Source organism: Lynx rufus, unplaced genomic scaffold (genome assembly GCF_022079265.1).
Source record: "Lynx rufus isolate CCGP_SWC_20201006 ecotype Redwood Valley unplaced genomic scaffold, mLynRuf1.p SCAF_10, whole genome shotgun sequence".
Classification (NCBI taxonomy): Eukaryota; Metazoa; Chordata; class Mammalia; order Carnivora; family Felidae; genus Lynx; species Lynx rufus.
Window position 1 is genome coordinate 55,834,022 of NW_025814824.1, and position 17,264 is coordinate 55,851,285.

Sequence of the window (17,264 nt, forward strand, 5' to 3'; positions counted from 1 at the left end):
ATAAATGTTAAAAAAAAAAAAAGAAACAAAAAACAAGGAAAAGGATTCAAAACTGTGAAGGAATAAAGTGTATGTAAACTTCCCTTTTGACTATTTTTTCACTATTAAAGTAGACTATTTAGTTCTGTCTCAAGACTTAGCATTGGATCATTATTTTTTTAAAAGTTTTTTTCATATTCATAATCAAATTTTCAATGGGAAAATAATTCATTCGTATCTTATAAATATGCAGTTGTTTTCCATGCCACAAATGTTTACTTTTTAATTTTTTTAATGTTTATTTAGTTTTGAGAGACAGAGAGCACGAGTAGGGGAGGAACAGAGAGAGAAGGAAGCACAGAATCTGAAGTAGGCTCCAAACTCTGACCTGTCAGCACAGAGTCCTGACGTGGGGCTCAAACCCATGAACCACGAGATCATGACCTGAGCCAAAGTTGGACGCTTGAGCGACTGAGCCACCCAGGAGCCCCTAATGTTTTCTTTTTAAAGAAGTGATAAAGCGTGGTTAGGAATTTAATTTGATATAGTCATGGTGGTCATAAGAGACTTATAGGGCACCTGGTTGGCTTAGTCAGCAGAGCATGTGACTCTTGATCCTTGGGTTGTGAGTTCAAGCCCTACTTTGAGTGTAGAGATTACGTAAAAAAATAAAATCTTTGGGGTGCCTGGGTAGCTCAATGGGTTGATCGTCTAACTCTTGATTTAGGGTCATGGGCTTGAGCCCCATGTCAGACTCTGCACTGAGTATGCAGCCTGCTTGAGATTGTCTCTCTCTCTCTCTTTCTCTCTGCTCGTACACTCTGTCTTTAAAATGAAATGAAACAAAATAAAATAAATCTTTAAAAAACAGAGACTCTTCTCACATAAGTTAATTTATCTTTGCTACACTTTGGAAATGATTATCAGAATTGAACTTTTTGAGGGCCTATGTCCGTATTTGTGATTCTAAAGGTTGGGGCTCATGTTTCTTGGCCAAAGGGATATTCTTGTTGGTTGTTGCTCTCACCTACCTGCGTTGTCACCTGTGGTAGACAGTGGTGGACCTTGAGGTCAAATTGCTGTAGTCATCAAAATGTTTACTGCAGTGTTATTTATAACAGGATTAGAGATGGGGGAGGGGCAGTGAAACAAACCAATCAAAAATACAAAAGTAGAAGACTATTCAAATGCCAGAAAAAGGGACTTGATGAAAGAGTTTTGGGAAGGTTCCTGGGTAGCCCAGTCAGTTAAGCGTCTGACTCTTGGTTTCAGCTCAGGTCATGATCTCACGGTTCATGGGTTGGAGCCCTGTGTCAGGCTCTGTGCTGACAGCTCAGAGCCTGAAGCCTGCTTTGGATTCTTTGTCTCCCCCTCTCTCTGCCCCTCCCTGCTCACGCTCTCTGTCTCTCTCTCTCAAAAATAATCATTAAAAAAAAAAAGTAAAAAAATAAACTTAAAAGAAGTTTTTGCTACATTAACTTCACAAGCATTAAAAATAAATATTGTAGAGACTATTATTGTTAGAAAATAAGTTATAATGTTATTTTTTAAAATAACTTTTTAAAGTTTATTTTTATTTATTTTTGAGAGATAGAGAGTGAGCAGGGGAGGAGCAGAGAGGGGGACAGAATCCCAAGCAGGCTTCGCTCTATCAGCGCAGAGCCCACTGTGGGGCTTGAGCTCAAAATCTGTGACATCATGACCTGAGATGAAACCAAGAGTCAGACACTTAACTGACTTAGCCACCCAGGTGCCCCTATTATGTGAAGTTTTAAAAATCACAAGAGCTTTTGTTACAGTTTTGCTAAATACATCAATGTACACATTACTACAGCCCCAAAAGAAGTAAACGCTGCAGTATATATGAATGAATTTAATTATTTTAACATTACCTTTATCATTGCCATATTTGTGAAATTTATAAATATCAAGGGGGAACTTGGAGAACAAAGGAAATTTAATATGAACTTGTCATCAGTGATTGTACTACTATGTATCTACTCCTGTCTACTTTGTAATATGTTGAGTGAACTCAAAAATAGTTTCATGGTTACATGTAACTGCGTTCTCAGAAGTAGACAGCCAACAAACTCCATTTGCCTGGCCATGTATTAAAATGAGGCTTTCATACACCCTGTAATGCACTGTGAACTTTACAGCTATGGCAACTCAGAATCTCTCTGTTCTTTAGAATTTAGTAAATAAAAAATAATTTTTTTTTAGAATAGACTAATTTTTAGAGTAGTTTTAGATTCACTGCAAAATTGAGTGGAAAGCACACACTATTTGATCTTTTTAGTACTAGTGAGTTGTGAAACACAGTATGAAGCTTTACTTAAAGCTCAGTCAGAAGAGCATGTGACTCTTGATCTTGAGGTTGTGAGTTTGAGCCCCATGGTGCATGTAGAGGTTACTTAAATTTGTAAAAAAAGTAAAAATATAAAGATTTCAGATGTTGTTTTTTTTTTTTTTATGAAGGAGTATACAAGTCATTTTTCCTATATAGTGTGCACAGGTAAATGTCAACCAGTGCAGTCATGAAATGAAAGTTCATGTATGTTGGTGTCTTTTAGTCTGCTTGACAGCCAGTAATAAAATATTTTGCTGTTTCACTTATGGTTCTGGTTCTGAAGAGTTATTCTTCATTCTAGAACCCAGATTATTCTCAAATCATTATACTAATTTGTATAGCTTTCAGCATTATAAAGATGTATCAATTTGGCTACTATTCCACTGTCATTAGGGCATGGTATGTTTAAATATTATTGTTTTAATAATGATTAAAAATAGACCCTACTGTTTTAATATGCTTTTCCTAAGTCATGTTGTCTTAGCTTGGGCTGCTATAACAGTACCATAGAGGGGATGGCTTAAAGAAAAGGAATATATTTTCTCACAGAATAGGAAGCTAGAAGTCCAAGATCAAGGTGCCAGCATGGTTAGTTTCTGAAGACTCTTCTGCTTTATCTCTCTGTCCTTAGAAGGCTTGAGTAAAGAACAGGCTAGCTGTCTGGTATCTTATATAAGGTTTTTTGCCAAGTCTGCAGAACCATAACTGTTTGGAATAATAAAGTTTAGGCTTTGTAAGTGTTAAATGGGCCTAATTACACATAGTTTATGATCTTTGTAATTATTTAGATGGATGGTATGCATTAGGAGTGAAAATGGTTGAGACCTATAATCAGCTTTTTAAAAGTTGAAAGAACTGCATATATCCAAGAGTCCTTTACAGTAAAGCTCTAGTCATCAATTATATTTTAGCATTAAGAAAAGACCAGATAAAAGCAACAATAATGCTGTGTTAGCGAGGGTTCTCCAGAGAAACAGAACCAATAGGATATATAGAGATATGTATTAGAGGAGGTTTATTTATAGGAGTTGGCTCATATGGTTATAAAGTCTAAGAAATAGCACGGTCTCTGCAAGCTGTAGAACCAAGAAAGCCAGGAGTATAATTCAGATTGAATCCAGAGGCCTGGAAACTAAGGAGCTGCATGTGTATGTCCTAGAATACCAAGGCCCAAGAACCCAGAGTTCCAGTGTTCCAGGTTAAGAGAGAATCGGTCTTTTGCCTGTTTGTTGTGTTCAGGACCTCAACAGATTGGATGATGCCTGCCCCATTAGGATACTTAACTCCAGTTAGGGTGGATATTCCTTACTCAGTCTACTGATAGAAATTCTAGCATCTCCTGGAAACACCCTCACAGACACACCCAGAAGGAATGTTTTACCAGCTGGGATCTGATTTGTAAGTAATCTGTGACAAGCAAGATTTAATATATATTTATGTAGTTATATTCATGGATTTGCAGATCTTATGCATTCTCTATAACTTTAAGGTACAGGAAAAAGGTTTTTCTAGGCAGTGATGTGCCCAAATTTGGCTTCATATCAGAATCCTGTGGAGAAGTTGTTACAAATAAAGAATACTGGAGATTTCAGTTTAATTGGATTTGGAGAGGGCCTAGGCTAGATAGCCTTCACTTTACGTTTTACAGCTGCCGTTCTAGAGACTTAGAACTTCCCCCATCCTTTTTAAAATAATAATTTATTGAGGTGAAATTCACATCATAAAATTAACCATTTAGGGGCTCCTGGGTGGCTCAGTTGGTTGAATGTCTGACTTTTGATCTCAGCTTAGGTCATGATCTCACGGTTCATGAGATCAAGCCCTGTGTCGGGCTCTGTGTTGACAGCATGGAGCCTGCTTGGGATTCTCTCTCCCTCTCTTTCTGCCCCTTCCCCGCTCACTCTCACTCTAAAAAATTAACTGTTTATTATTTTTTAAATGTCTATTTATTTTTGAGAGAGAGGGACAGAATGTGAGCAGGTGAAGGACAGAGACAAAGGGAGACACAGAATCCAAAGCACCCTCCAGGCTCTGAGCTGTCAGCACAGAGCCTGACGTGGGGCTCAAACCCACGGACTGTGAGATCATAACCTGAGCCGAAGTTGGTCACTTAACCTGACTGGGCCACCCATGTGCCCCTAAAAAATTAACTGTTTAAAGTGAACGTAATTCAGTGACATTTAGTACGTGGTCCCAGTGTTGTGCAGCTAACACCTCTATTTATAAAGTATTCCCATCACTCCTGCATAAAACACTTTACGCACAATGCACTTTCTCTCCATTCCATTTCACTCTAGTCCTAGTCTCTGACAATGACCACCCAGCTTTCTGTCTGTATATATTTTGTCTATTCTGGATATCTCTTATAAATGGAATCATGCAATATGTGACCTTTTGTGTCTGGCTTTCATTTAGCCAATTTTCTCCATGTTGTAACATGTAGCAGTACTTCATTTCTCTTTATGGTTGGATGATATTCCATTGTATCTATCCATCTATTGATGGACATTTGATCTTTGTCCACATTTTGGATGTGAGAATAGTGCTGCTGTGCCCGTGTGTATATATGTACTTGTGTAAGTCCTTCTTTCAGTTCTCTTGTTTATATACCTAGAATTATGGTATCAAATAGGTAATTTTGTATTTTACTCTTTGAGGTACTACCAGACGGGTCTCCAGCAGATGAACCATTTCACATTCCCACCAGTAATGGATGAGGGTTCCTGTTTCTCCACGTCCTTACTAACACTTGTTATTTTTCATTTTTTTTTATTTTAATTTTTTTTTCAACGTTTATTTATTTTTTTTGGGACAGAGAGAGACAGAGCATGAACGGGGGAGGGGCAGAGAGAGAGGGAGACACAGAATTGGAAACAGGCTCCAGGCTCCGAGCCATCAGCCCAGAGCCTGACGCGGGGCTCGAACTCACGGACCGTGAGATTGTGACCTGGCTGAAGTCGGATGCTTAACCGACTGCGCCACCCAGGCGCCCTGTTATTTTTCATTTTTGTTTCAATTATAGCCATCCTAAGGGATGTAAAGTGATATCTTATTGTCATTTTGATTTGCATTTCCCTAATGACTAATGATGTTGAGCATGCTTTCATGTGTTTATTGGCTATTTATATATCATCTTTGGAGAAATGTTTGTCATGTCCTTTGCCCATTTTTTAATAGACTAGGTTATCTTTTTGTCTTTGAGTTGTAAGAGTTCTATATAATTAAGGATATTAAACACTTACCGAATACATGACTTGGAGATATTTCCTTCTTATCTGTAGGTTGTCTTGTCATTTTCTTGATAATTTTCTTTGCACAAAGGTTTTTCATTTTGATAAAGTCTGGTTTATTGCTCATGCTTTTGGTGTCATATCTAAGAATCCATTGCCATATCCAAGATCATGAAGATTTACTCGTATGTTTTTTGTTTTTTGTTTTTTTTTAATTTTTTTCTTAATGTTTACTCATCTCTGAGACAGAGAGCATGGACAGGGGAGGCACAGAGAGAGAGGGAGACAGAATCCGAAGCAGGCTCCAGGCTCTGAGCTGTCAGCACAGAGCCCAATGCGGGGCTCGAACTCACGAACCGTGAGGTCTCATATGACCTGAGCCAAAGTCGGACGCTTAACCGACTAAGCCACCCAGGCGCCCCTGTTTTGGTTTTTAAAGAGTTTTATAATTTTAGCTCTTAGATCTTCCATTTTGAGTTAATTTTGTATATAGTATGAGATAGGAATCCAACTTCATCTTTTTGTTCTTGAAAATTCAGTTATCCCAATTCATTTGTTGAAGAGACTGTTCTTTCCCCATAGAATGACCTTAGCATCCTCATCAAAAATCAATTGGCCATAGATGTATGTGCTTATTTATGGACTCTCAGTTCTGTTCTATTGGTCTGTAGGTCTCTCATTATGCCAGTCCTAAACTGTCTTGTTGATTATAGGTTTATAGTAAGTTTTGAAATCAGGAAGTGTGAGTCTTTGATTTTACTTTTTTTTTTCCTTTAAGATTGTTTTTTGCTATTGTAGATCCCTTAAATTTCTATATAAATGTTAGGATCAGGTTTTCAATTTCTGGCAAGGGGAAGCCAGGATTTTGATTAGGATTCCACTGAAACTGTAGATCAGACTGGGGAATAGTTAGTGTCATGTTATCATGAAGGCTTTCCACTTACGAACCCAGGATGTATTTATTTAGGTCTTTAACTTCCTTGAGCTGTGTTTTATAGTTTTCTGTGTACAAGTCTTTCACCTCCTTGGTTAGATTTATTCCTAGGTTGTGTTTTGTTCTTTTAGATGCCATTGTAAATGGAATTGTTTTCTTAATATCCTTTTTAGGTTATCCTGTTTAGGTTATTGCTGGTATTTAGAAATAAACCTGATATTTGAATGTTGATCTTATGTCCTACAACTTTGCTGAATTTGTTTACTTGCTTTAGTGCCTTTCTTGTGAATTCTTTGGAATTTTCTTTGTCGTTTTTGAAATAATTTTTCTTTTTCCTTTCCACTTTGTATGTCTCTTACTGCTTTTTCTTGTCTAATGCTCTGGTTAGAATTTCCAGGACAGTGTTAAATAGCAGTGGCAAAAATAGTTACCATTGTCCTGTTTTTTGTTTTTTTTTTTTTAATGTTTTTAAAATTTATTTTGAGAATGAGAGAGCGTGAGTCGGGGAAGGGCAGAGAGAAAGAAGGAGAGAGAATCCCAAGCAGGCTCCACGCTGTCAGCACAGAGCCCCACGCGGGGCTTGATCTAACATACTGTAAGATCATGACATGAGCTGAGATCAAGAGTCATTTGCTTAACTGACTGAGCCACCCCGGTACTCTAATCCTTGTCCTATTGATCCTTGGAGGGAAAGATTTCACCATTTACTATAATGCTAGCTGTGGACTTTTTAAAAAAATGCCCCTTATAATGTTAATAGTTCTGTTTATTGTTTTTTGAGTGTTTTTATCATGAAAATATTAGGTTTTGTCAAATGCTTATTTATTTTGAGAGAGAAAGCACAGGGAATCCCAAGCAGCCTCTGTGCTGTCCGTGCAGAGCCCGACATGGGGCTCTATCACACAAACCGTGAAATCATGACCCAAGCCAAGATCAAGTGTTGGATGCTTAACTGACTGATCGACCCAGGTTCCCTCAGATGCCCATCTTTTAATTTGTTGTTTCTAAGTAGAAATCTATATATGTTGTTCCACTACTCAGAAATTTTATGTATATACATATTAAACTCTGAACAAAGTAACATATTCCTCTGGTCTGATTTTTGTACCATATATTTATTTCATAACCAGTGGGTTCTTCACTACTGTGGTGGGTAGAATAATGGTCCTTCAGAGATGTCCATATCCCTGGACATTCCAGTCCCTAGAACCTATGGTATGTTAGCTTATATGTTAAAGAAAAGTTAAAGTTGCTAATCATTAGCTGACCTTAAAATAAGGAGATTATTCTGAATTATCCGGGTGGGCCCAATGTAACCCAAAGAGTCCTTTAAAGTAGAAGAGGTAGGCAGAAAATGAGAGTGAGAGATAGACTATGGAAGAAAGGCTCAGAGAAGTGTAACACTTTTTGCTTTGAGGATTAGAGGAAGGGGGCCAAGACCAAAGGAGTGTGGGTAGCCTTTAGAAGCTTAGAAAGGGCAAGGAAAGAGAGTGTGTCTTAGAGGCTTCAGGAAGCAGTGTATTAATGCTGACACATTGAATTTAGCCCTGTTGGAACAGTGTCAGACTTTGACTATAGAAATGTAAAATAATATTTTTTTTGTTTTGTTTTAAGCCACTAAGTTTGTGGTGATTTGTTAGAGTAGCAACGTAAAACAAATACAACTACCCAAGCATATTTTGTTCTACTGTTTATGATGTTGGTTTATTTATCTAGGCTAACTGATGTCTAAATTTCTCTTAAGGTGTTAAAATTGTACTTCTTACTCAAAATCCATCTCAAAGCTTTCTGAAACAATAAGCCTTTTGTTCTTCCACACTAATATCCTAGTTTCTCTCGTGATTTCTGTTGTGCCTTCTTTTTTTTTTTTTTTTTTTAACCTTCCTCATAGCATCTAATGATAGTACAGAGTTTTAGAATTTAGTATTTGGTATTGATTTTATTAAAATTTTATTCTCCTTTTAAAAATACTCTGTTACCTTGATGTGGTTGTGTATTTTATGTGTGTGTCTAAATTTGGGTTGTATGTGTAAGATTTTTACACTTTCTATAGTTATATTTCTGTTTAAAATTTTGAATTTTATCTTTCATTTTAGACTGAGATTGGTGACTATATCTTACTCAGCCTTGTCTTTTCTATTGAAAAACAGTCTATGATGCATATGGTAGGCAATACGTATGTGTTGGACTTAAATGTACATGTGAATTAGGTCCTATAATTTAAATTTATGAACCAAAATATTATAACCATAGTGATGAGTTTTATCCATATCCTGAGGGAGTTAAAATTATATTGTTGGGAGGCATATTTTTAGTTTATATAAACCATAATTATTAAAACCATTGATTGATGTTACAGGTGATTTTAGCATCTCTCTAGGCAGATTTTAAGCAAGGCAAATTTGAGGGGTATTTGTTTGTTTCTTTTTATGTACTTTAGGTTCAGATGTATCTGAAAATAAAGATACTTTGTTGCTTCTCAGGACTCTTGGATCTCAGTTCATCATGTTTGTCTATTTTTAAATGAGTTTTTTTAGAAAGATGGTGCTACAAGGCAAACCATAAGAGACTCTTAAATACAGAGAACAAACAGGGTTGATGGGGAGGGTGGGAGAGAAGGGAAACTAGGTGATGGGCATTAAGGAGGGCATTTGTTGGGATGAGCACTGGGTGTTGTATATAAGTGATGAACCACGGGAATCTACCCCCAAAACCAAGAGCACACTGTACACACTGTATATTAGCCAAATTGACAATAAAAATAAATAAACAAACAAGTAAATAAGTAGTGCTACTTTTTAAACTAAGATATATCTGGGAGATTAGTCAGAATGAATATTTGTAATCTAAAAACTACTTAATTCTTTCTTTAAAACTTTTTTTTAGTGTTTATTTTTGAGAGATAGCGATTAAGAGCATGAGTGAGGGAGGGGCAGAGAAAGAAGAAGACACCGAATCCAAAGCAGGCCCCAGGCTCTGAGCTATCAGCACAGAGTCCGACACGGGGCCCCGAACCCACAAATGTTGAGACCGTGATCTGAGCCGAAGTCAGACAACTAACTGAGCCACCCAGGTGCCCCAAAAAAGTACTTAATAATTCTTTAAGATTGATTGCAAACATGAAGAAAAAGAATTGTTTTCTCCCCTTATGATGAGAAAACAAGTTTTCTACGAATAAAAGAAAATTTAGCAGAACTGATGTCCTTTTTTTTATCATATTTTTGAGTACTTTCTAAATGTGATGTTTGTGTCTCATAGAATGGAGATGTATGCATTTCGATTCTTCATCCGCCTGTAGATGACCCACAGAGTGGAGAACTGCCCTCCGAAAGGTGGAATCCTACTCAGAATGTCAGGTAAGGGGCTACATAAGGAATAATCTGGTTTTTAGATGGCTCTTAAGATTGGATATTATCTTTTAACAAGTACAAAAGAATCCTTTCTGTACTTTGTTGTGTTTGTTTTTTGCTAGAGCTTTAAGTAACATGTATGCATCATTTTGAAGAGTCCCATTTACAGAGTAATAATGCATATTTTACTCATTTCTTTATGTTCATCTTGAAAGAATTTTTCTAGTGTGACTTCTTCCTCTTAACGTTATTTAAGTTCCATCCTGCATCTTTGGATCTTGTGATGCCCATGTTTAGATGAGTTGCTTCCTTATTCTAGGGTTCTTACTATATTTTGCAGAGAAATCTATCACATAAGTCTTTACAAACTTCAAATGACTTTATGTTGTACTACTTTAAAAAGGGCTTCTGGGGCTCCTGGATGGCTCAGCCAGTTAAGTGTCCAACTTTGGCTCAGGTCATGATCTCACGGCCCCATGTTGGGCTCTGTGCTGACAGCTCGGAGCCTGGAGCCTGCTGCAGATTCTGTGTCTGTCTGTCTGTCTCCTCCCTCCCTCCCTTCCTCCCTCCCTCCCTTTCTTCCTCCCTCCCCCTCTCCCTCTCCCTCAAATAAACATTTAAAAAAAAAAAAGCTTTCATTTACCTGGGTTTTTTGTTTGTTGTATTAACTGTGTAGATGGTTCTTAATGATTTGAAAGGCTTGTATATTTCTTTTGATTCCATCTGTTGAACTATATAAGTAGATATTAACCATCTGTTTGTTTATAGTGGTCTATATGTGTGGGAATTGGTCACCTAACCCTTAAAAGAACCCTGAGTTTTAACTTGTAATTGTTATGTTTACATTATTTATCATTATATTTTTCTGCAATAAAAATCTATATATAAATATATTTTAATTATTTGTGACAAGGCTGTAGTTAAACTTATTTCTATATTGAATTACTTTATTAATATACAGTTGATTAAAAACAACGTAAGTATACACTTCCAATTTACTATGTACATTTGCTAATTATTAGAAATGCTTTTTTAAATCAGGTAGATGGATATTTGTTTTCATTAGTCCATGTATCTATGAATAATTATTACTTTGCTAGAGTGAGACAGAAATACAGCTTTGGGGAGCCTGAGTGGCTCAGTCATTTAAGCGTCCGACTTCAGCTCAGGTCATGATCTCACAGTTCGTGAGTTAAAGCCCCGCGTTGGGCTCTGGGCTGACAGCTCAGAGCCTGGAGCCCACTTCAGATTCTGTGTCTCTCTCTGTGTGCCCCTCCACTGCTTGCACTCTGTTTCTCGCATTGTGTCAAAAATAAATAAATGTGAAAAAAAATTTTTTTAATAAAAAAAGAAATGTAGCTTCAATTTTATATATGATATATGAATAATATATATGCTAATATACACACCCAAGAATATATATACCTGTGTATAGACAAGCATATATATGTGTGTATGTGCATACATACACATGTGACAATAAACATGTAACATAAACATATATTAGATGCAGTGATTAAGAGACCATATTTACATATGATAATGGAATAAAATTTTATATGGCAGTGAAACTAAATCCTTTTAATTCTGAGTTATTTGGCAAAAACCACGGAGTGATCTGTTGTCAGTCCTTAGAAAAACAAAACAGTTTTATTGTGATATAATTTCCATTACCCTACAGTTCTCCCAATTTAAGTGTAATATAGTACAAAGTTGTATAAGTATCCCCACAATTTTAGAACATTAAAAAAATTTTTTTTAATGTTTTATTTATTTTCGAGAGAAAGAGCACAAGCAGGGGAGGGACAGAGAGGGAGACACAGAATCCGAAGCAGGCTCCACACTCTGAACTGTCAGCAGAGAGCCAACACAGGGCTTGAACTCATGAACCATGAGATCATGACCTGAGCCAAAGTTAGATGCCTAACCGACTGAGCCACCCAGGCACCCCAATTTTAGAACATTTTTATCACCTCTAAAGAAATTCATTCGTCTTCACATTTACACTCCATTATCACTCAACCCCCACCTCCCCCTTTTTCCTGAAACCCTAGGAAACCACCAGTCTACTTTCTGTCTATATAGATTTACCTATTCTGGATATTTTATAAGAATAGTAATTCAGTATATGGTGATTGGCTTCTTTAATTTAGTATGTTTTCAAGGTTCATCCTCGTTGTAGCATATATCAGCACTTCATACCTTTTTATGGCTGAATGATATTCCATTGAATGTTTATACCACACTTTGTGTATCCATTGATCAGTTGATGGACCTCTAGGTTTCCATTTTTTGGCTATTATGAATACTGCTATACACATTATGTACAAGTTTTTACATATACATGTTTTTATTTCCTTGGGTATATATACCTGGGAATGGAATTGCTGGGTTATATGATAACTCAACGTTTAGTTTTTTGAGGAATTGCCAGACTGTTTTCCAACATGACTGCAGTAAATAGTACATTCCTACAAACATTATGTGAAAATTTATTTCTCCACGTGTTCATTAGGACTTGTTATTATCTTTGTTTTTTTTTTTATAGTCATCCTGGTGGGTGGACATGGTATCTCATTGTGGTTTTGTTATTGATGTTTTCTCTTTAAATGACTTAAAATTTTAGAATAGTTTAGATTTTTGAAAATTGTGAAGGTAGTACAGATAGTTCTCATATATACCTGCACCTGCCAGTTTTATTATTAACATCTGATATTAATGTGGTTCATTCATTACAGTTAGAGAACCACTTTTAATACATTATTGTTAACTAAAGTCCATACTCTTTCACATTTCCTTAGTTTTTACCTTATGTTGTTCTTTGCTCTAGAATTTCATGCATGATACCATGTTATATTTAATAGGCATGTCTCCTTAGGAAACTGTGACAGTCTCAAACTTTTCTTGTTTTTGATGACCTTGACAATTTTGAGGAGTACCAATCAGGTATTTTATAAAAATGTCCCCCAGTTGGGATTTTTCTGATGTTTTCCTGATTATTAGAGTAGGGTTATGAAGACCACAGAGGTAAAATATATTTTTGTTACCTTGTAATAAAGGTACCTAATATTAACATGACCTATTACTATTGATGTTAATGTTCATCACCTAGCTGAGACTCTGTTTTTAGATTTCTCCACTATAAAGTTACTTGTTTTTCCCCTTTCCATTCTATACTCTTTTGAAGGAAGGAAGTCTTAGGCGCAGCCCACATGTAAGGAATGAGAAATTATACTTCCATGGGGGTGAGATATCTATATAAATTATTTCAAATTCTTCTGCATAGGAGATTGATCTTTCCCCTCCCCCCATTTATTTATTCATTTTGTTAGTCATTTTTAATCATTCTAAAATCTAGTAGCTCAATAAGGAACTCTACTTTGGTTAAAAGCAGAAAAAAAAAAGACTTCTTGACTTATACAAGGATTTCTTTATTAAAAATTTTTTAAAGGTTTTATTTTTTTGAGAGAGAGAGAGCAGGCAGGGCAAGGACAGAGAGAGGGGGACAGAGGGTCTAAAGTGGGCTTAACGCTGACAGCAGCAAACCCAGTATGGGGCTTAAACTCACAAACTGCAAGATCACAACCTCAGCCAAAATCAGACGCTCAACCGACTGAGCCACCCAGGTGCCCCTACACAAGAATTTCTTACAAGTTTTTATCAAGTTTCCTTCCCACTTTCTGGAAAGTGTATATACCAAAGAGTGTTCAAGCATATCAAATTACTGTTGATTATGCTCATTACTCATTCCTTTAGGTACCTTGTTCAAAACAACATACATTGAGAAGATAGATATACCTTGGAGTGCACCACATCTTGCCTGTAATTTTTTAAATCAGAAAAGAAGTGACTCCCTTTTTTAATTAAATAAATATGTTGATATACCTAACTTTGAAACCATCATGCTTCTGAATTCTAATTCTCATATTGATCAGGCACAGAGCCCTGCCATAAGTTTATGTCTATGAAATAAGGAATCAATACATACTCCTTGTACTTTATGCTTTACTTTAATAGGACTTTCCTTCAAGCATGATGCATTTCTCTTTTAAATTTTTTTAATGTTTATTTATTTTGAGAGAGAAACAGAGCATGAGCAGGGAGGGGCAGAGAGACACAGACTCTGAAGCAGGCTCCAGGCTCTGAGCTCTTCAGCACAGAGTCTGACGCTGGGCTTGAACTCATGAACCGTGAGATCATGACCTGAGCCAAAGTCAGCCACTTAACCAACTGAGCCACGCAGGTGCACCCCCCCCCCCCCCCCGCCGCTTCTTTCTTTCTTTTTTTTTAATTGCGAGAGAGAGGGAGTGAGCACCAGTGGGGCGGGAGCGGGGGGTGAGTAGAGAGAGAGAGGGAAGAGAGTGCTAGCATCCTAAGCAGTCTTAGTGTAGGTCTCGATCTCACAAACCATGAGATCATGACCTCAGTCAAAATCAAGGGTCTGGACACCTAACCAACTGAGCACCCAGGTCCCCAGGGATGATTCATTTCTTAACAATAATCAGAGATGCAATTAGTAAGTTCATTTTAATGAAAATATAATTCCAGCAGCCCTAGTCTATACATATGAATTTATTGTACTCCATCACATACCAAAATGCTTGTATTAACATCACTCTACACTTCTAACAAAATTATTTATGTGAAAGGAAAAACAGTTGGCTTTATTTGTAAATTTCTCTTTGTTTTATACCCCTTACATTTCATTACTACTGGGCATTGCACCCTAGGAATATTTGGATACGTGGAAAGTGTGCACTTCTTTTGTAAAGGGCAATTGTGAAAAGGAACGCTGGAAAGGAGAAATGATGTGATACTTGATATACCCCCAGGTGCATGAGTATATTTAAAGTCTACTGCTTTACATAGGATCTTTTATGATCATTAGCAGAATTCATGTACTTCTACTTCTTCATCCCTCCTATCCCTTACCACCATACAACAGTTCTAGCTGATTATTTGTTCCTTTAACCTGTACTTACCTCTTATTTTCAGCCTCAACTGGTATATTGACACTTAGATCCAAGTAAAAGAAAAGGAAATCAGTATACTTATTTTACCTCCCATCCTCTCTCCCCCTTTTCTTTATAACTTTTGAACATATTTATCATCAGAAGGTTATAAGATTTATAGTCTGTACTGTTTTGTAACATGATCCTGGTTTTTAAAATTTATTCCTGCCATTAAATGAATTCACTGTTTGCTGTCCATTATTTTACTTCCTTTGATCTATTAATTGGCTGAATTAGTCCATTAGTAATTTCTCCAGGAAAATGCTCCTTAGAGCCCCCTGTATTCCCTGAATTCTTACATGTTCAAAATGTTAACATGCTATGTGTATGGGTGTGCATATATGTGTTTTGCAGTTATACTTCAAGTGACAGTTTGGGCATAAGATTTCAGGATCATACTTTCTCTCCTCAAAGGATTATGATATTGTGGACATTATTCTGCTATATTTATTGTTGCTGGGGAAATGTTTGGCTACCATATTTCTCAGCTCTTTCATTCTACATAATTGTTTAAGAGACTGTTAGGCTTTCAAAAGAAACACCTCATTTGTAATTAAACTGACAGTATATTTAAAAGGGTTAAGTAAATATGTTGGAAGACTTGTTGAAAAATTGAACAAAAAATGCAGGGTTGTCCTTTTGGTATTATTTTGGTGCTTGTTTTTCAGGGCTAGTAGTAACCCTAGTCAAAAAGAAGTGTTAGCTGTATGGTACTAAGTGATTCTTACTTTTGGAGGTTGAATGTTGAATCACATGCTTACATCTTGTCCCCCTTTGAGAAAATAGGCATCCCCATTCTTCATAATATAAAGCCCCAAACGATTTTTTTCATTTCATTTTAGTACTACCTTAATGGATATTGCCATTACCCACTGGAATTCAAGATATTTTACCTTCTCCTGCATAAGTACACAATATATTATTCACCTTGTCTCAGTTTAAAATATTGTGAACCTTTTTTCTTTCAAGGTAGACCTGTTTTTCATTTGATTCAGTCCTTTGGGGACAGGAAACTCCTTTCATACTAATCTTCCTCTTAAAAACTACTGTTGTTACTTTGGGGAGCAGCATCATTTTGTCTCTCTCTAGGCCCTCAGGTCACTTGAGCCCCAATTTAGAAGCATTTCTTAGACTTCATCTCAGAGACTGCCTTCTCTGCTTTTATGCTTTTTTGTTTAGAGGCTTTATAACCAGGACTAGTTTTCTTGATTGCCCCTTTGATCTTCATACACAGCTCAAAAAGGTATTTGCATTGGAACATCTTTTTAAGATTTTATTTTTAATCAATCTCTACACCCAAAGTGGGGCTCAAACCCACAATCCCAAGATCAAGAATCACATGCTCTATTGACTGAGTCAGCCAGGAGCCCATGGATTGTAATCTTTAATTACCTTCTCAGACTTTTTTTTTTTTGTCTCTTAGCCTCATATAATCATAGACGTTCCTTCAATGTGATGATCTTGGGGGTGAGAAAATGAACAGAGGCTTTGGTGTTTGTGAATTTCTAGGGGAGATGTAGGTTCCATACATTATTGGAACCTCATCTGCCTGGAACACCTGATGGTGCCCAGAACTCTGTAATGTCAGGAAAGCTCTACCTAATGAGTGGGTGTGAAATACTTTTTTCCTTTTCCTTTGTTTCTTTCTTTTTTTTTTTTAAATTTTTTTTTCCAATGTTTTTTTTTTATTTATTTTTGGGACAGAGAGAGACAGAGCATGAACGGGGGAGGGGCAGAGAGAGAGGGAGACACAGAATCGGAAACAGGCTCCAGGCTCTGAGCCATCAGCCCAGAGCCTGACGCGGGGCTCGAACTCACGGACCGCGAGATCGTGACCTGGCTGAAGTCGGACGCTTAACCGACTGCGCCACCCAGGCGCCCCTGTTTCTTTCTTACTTATTGTGAGGCAAGGGGGTTCTTCAGCTAGCAGTTGTACATATTTCTCACAGGTCAGTGTATCGCACTGAAATATCAAGAGGCAAAATATGAGGTGCTCAGGATTTTCTTTTATATTCCTTTGCTGCTAAACTCTCTAGAGTTAGCAGTTGTGCAACCAAGGGTTCTGCACTCCATATCCAGTTTATGGGTGGCCAAAGCAAGACAGCAGTGGAGGTGGCATAAGGTTCAGCTCCAGCTGTTTTAGGGTCTTGATTGCTATATGGCAGTGTTATCTGAAAGCGGTCCCATGTTTACGTATGTTTGGACTTATTCACGACCACCTGTACTAGTCTTTCATTCAGCACCTCAGTGAACATATTTAGAAAACTTAAACATGGAAAGCTTTTGCAACCTGAAGAGGAATAAAGCATCCCAGTTACCTTGAAGAGTCTAACTCAATATATATCACAAGACCTAGTGAGTAGTAAAAGTAGAGGGGAAAGTAGGAAAAAGATCACTACAATTATAGGG

At 36.9% G+C, this 17,264-nt stretch overlaps 1 protein-coding gene across 2 annotated transcripts in view; it reads left to right on the forward strand.

Annotated features, from left to right (window-relative positions):
* UBE2R2 (ubiquitin conjugating enzyme E2 R2) overlaps window positions 1-17,264 on the forward strand; it is a 114,495-nt gene that overhangs the window by 86,850 nt on the left and 10,381 nt on the right. For both annotated transcript variants that reach the window (XM_047065553.1, XM_047065564.1), the window contains exon 3: window positions 9,752-9,849. In XM_047065553.1, coding sequence (XP_046921509.1) covers window positions 9,752-9,849 — 98 coding nt within the window. The remainder of the gene's footprint in view (window positions 1-9,751; window positions 9,850-17,264) is intronic.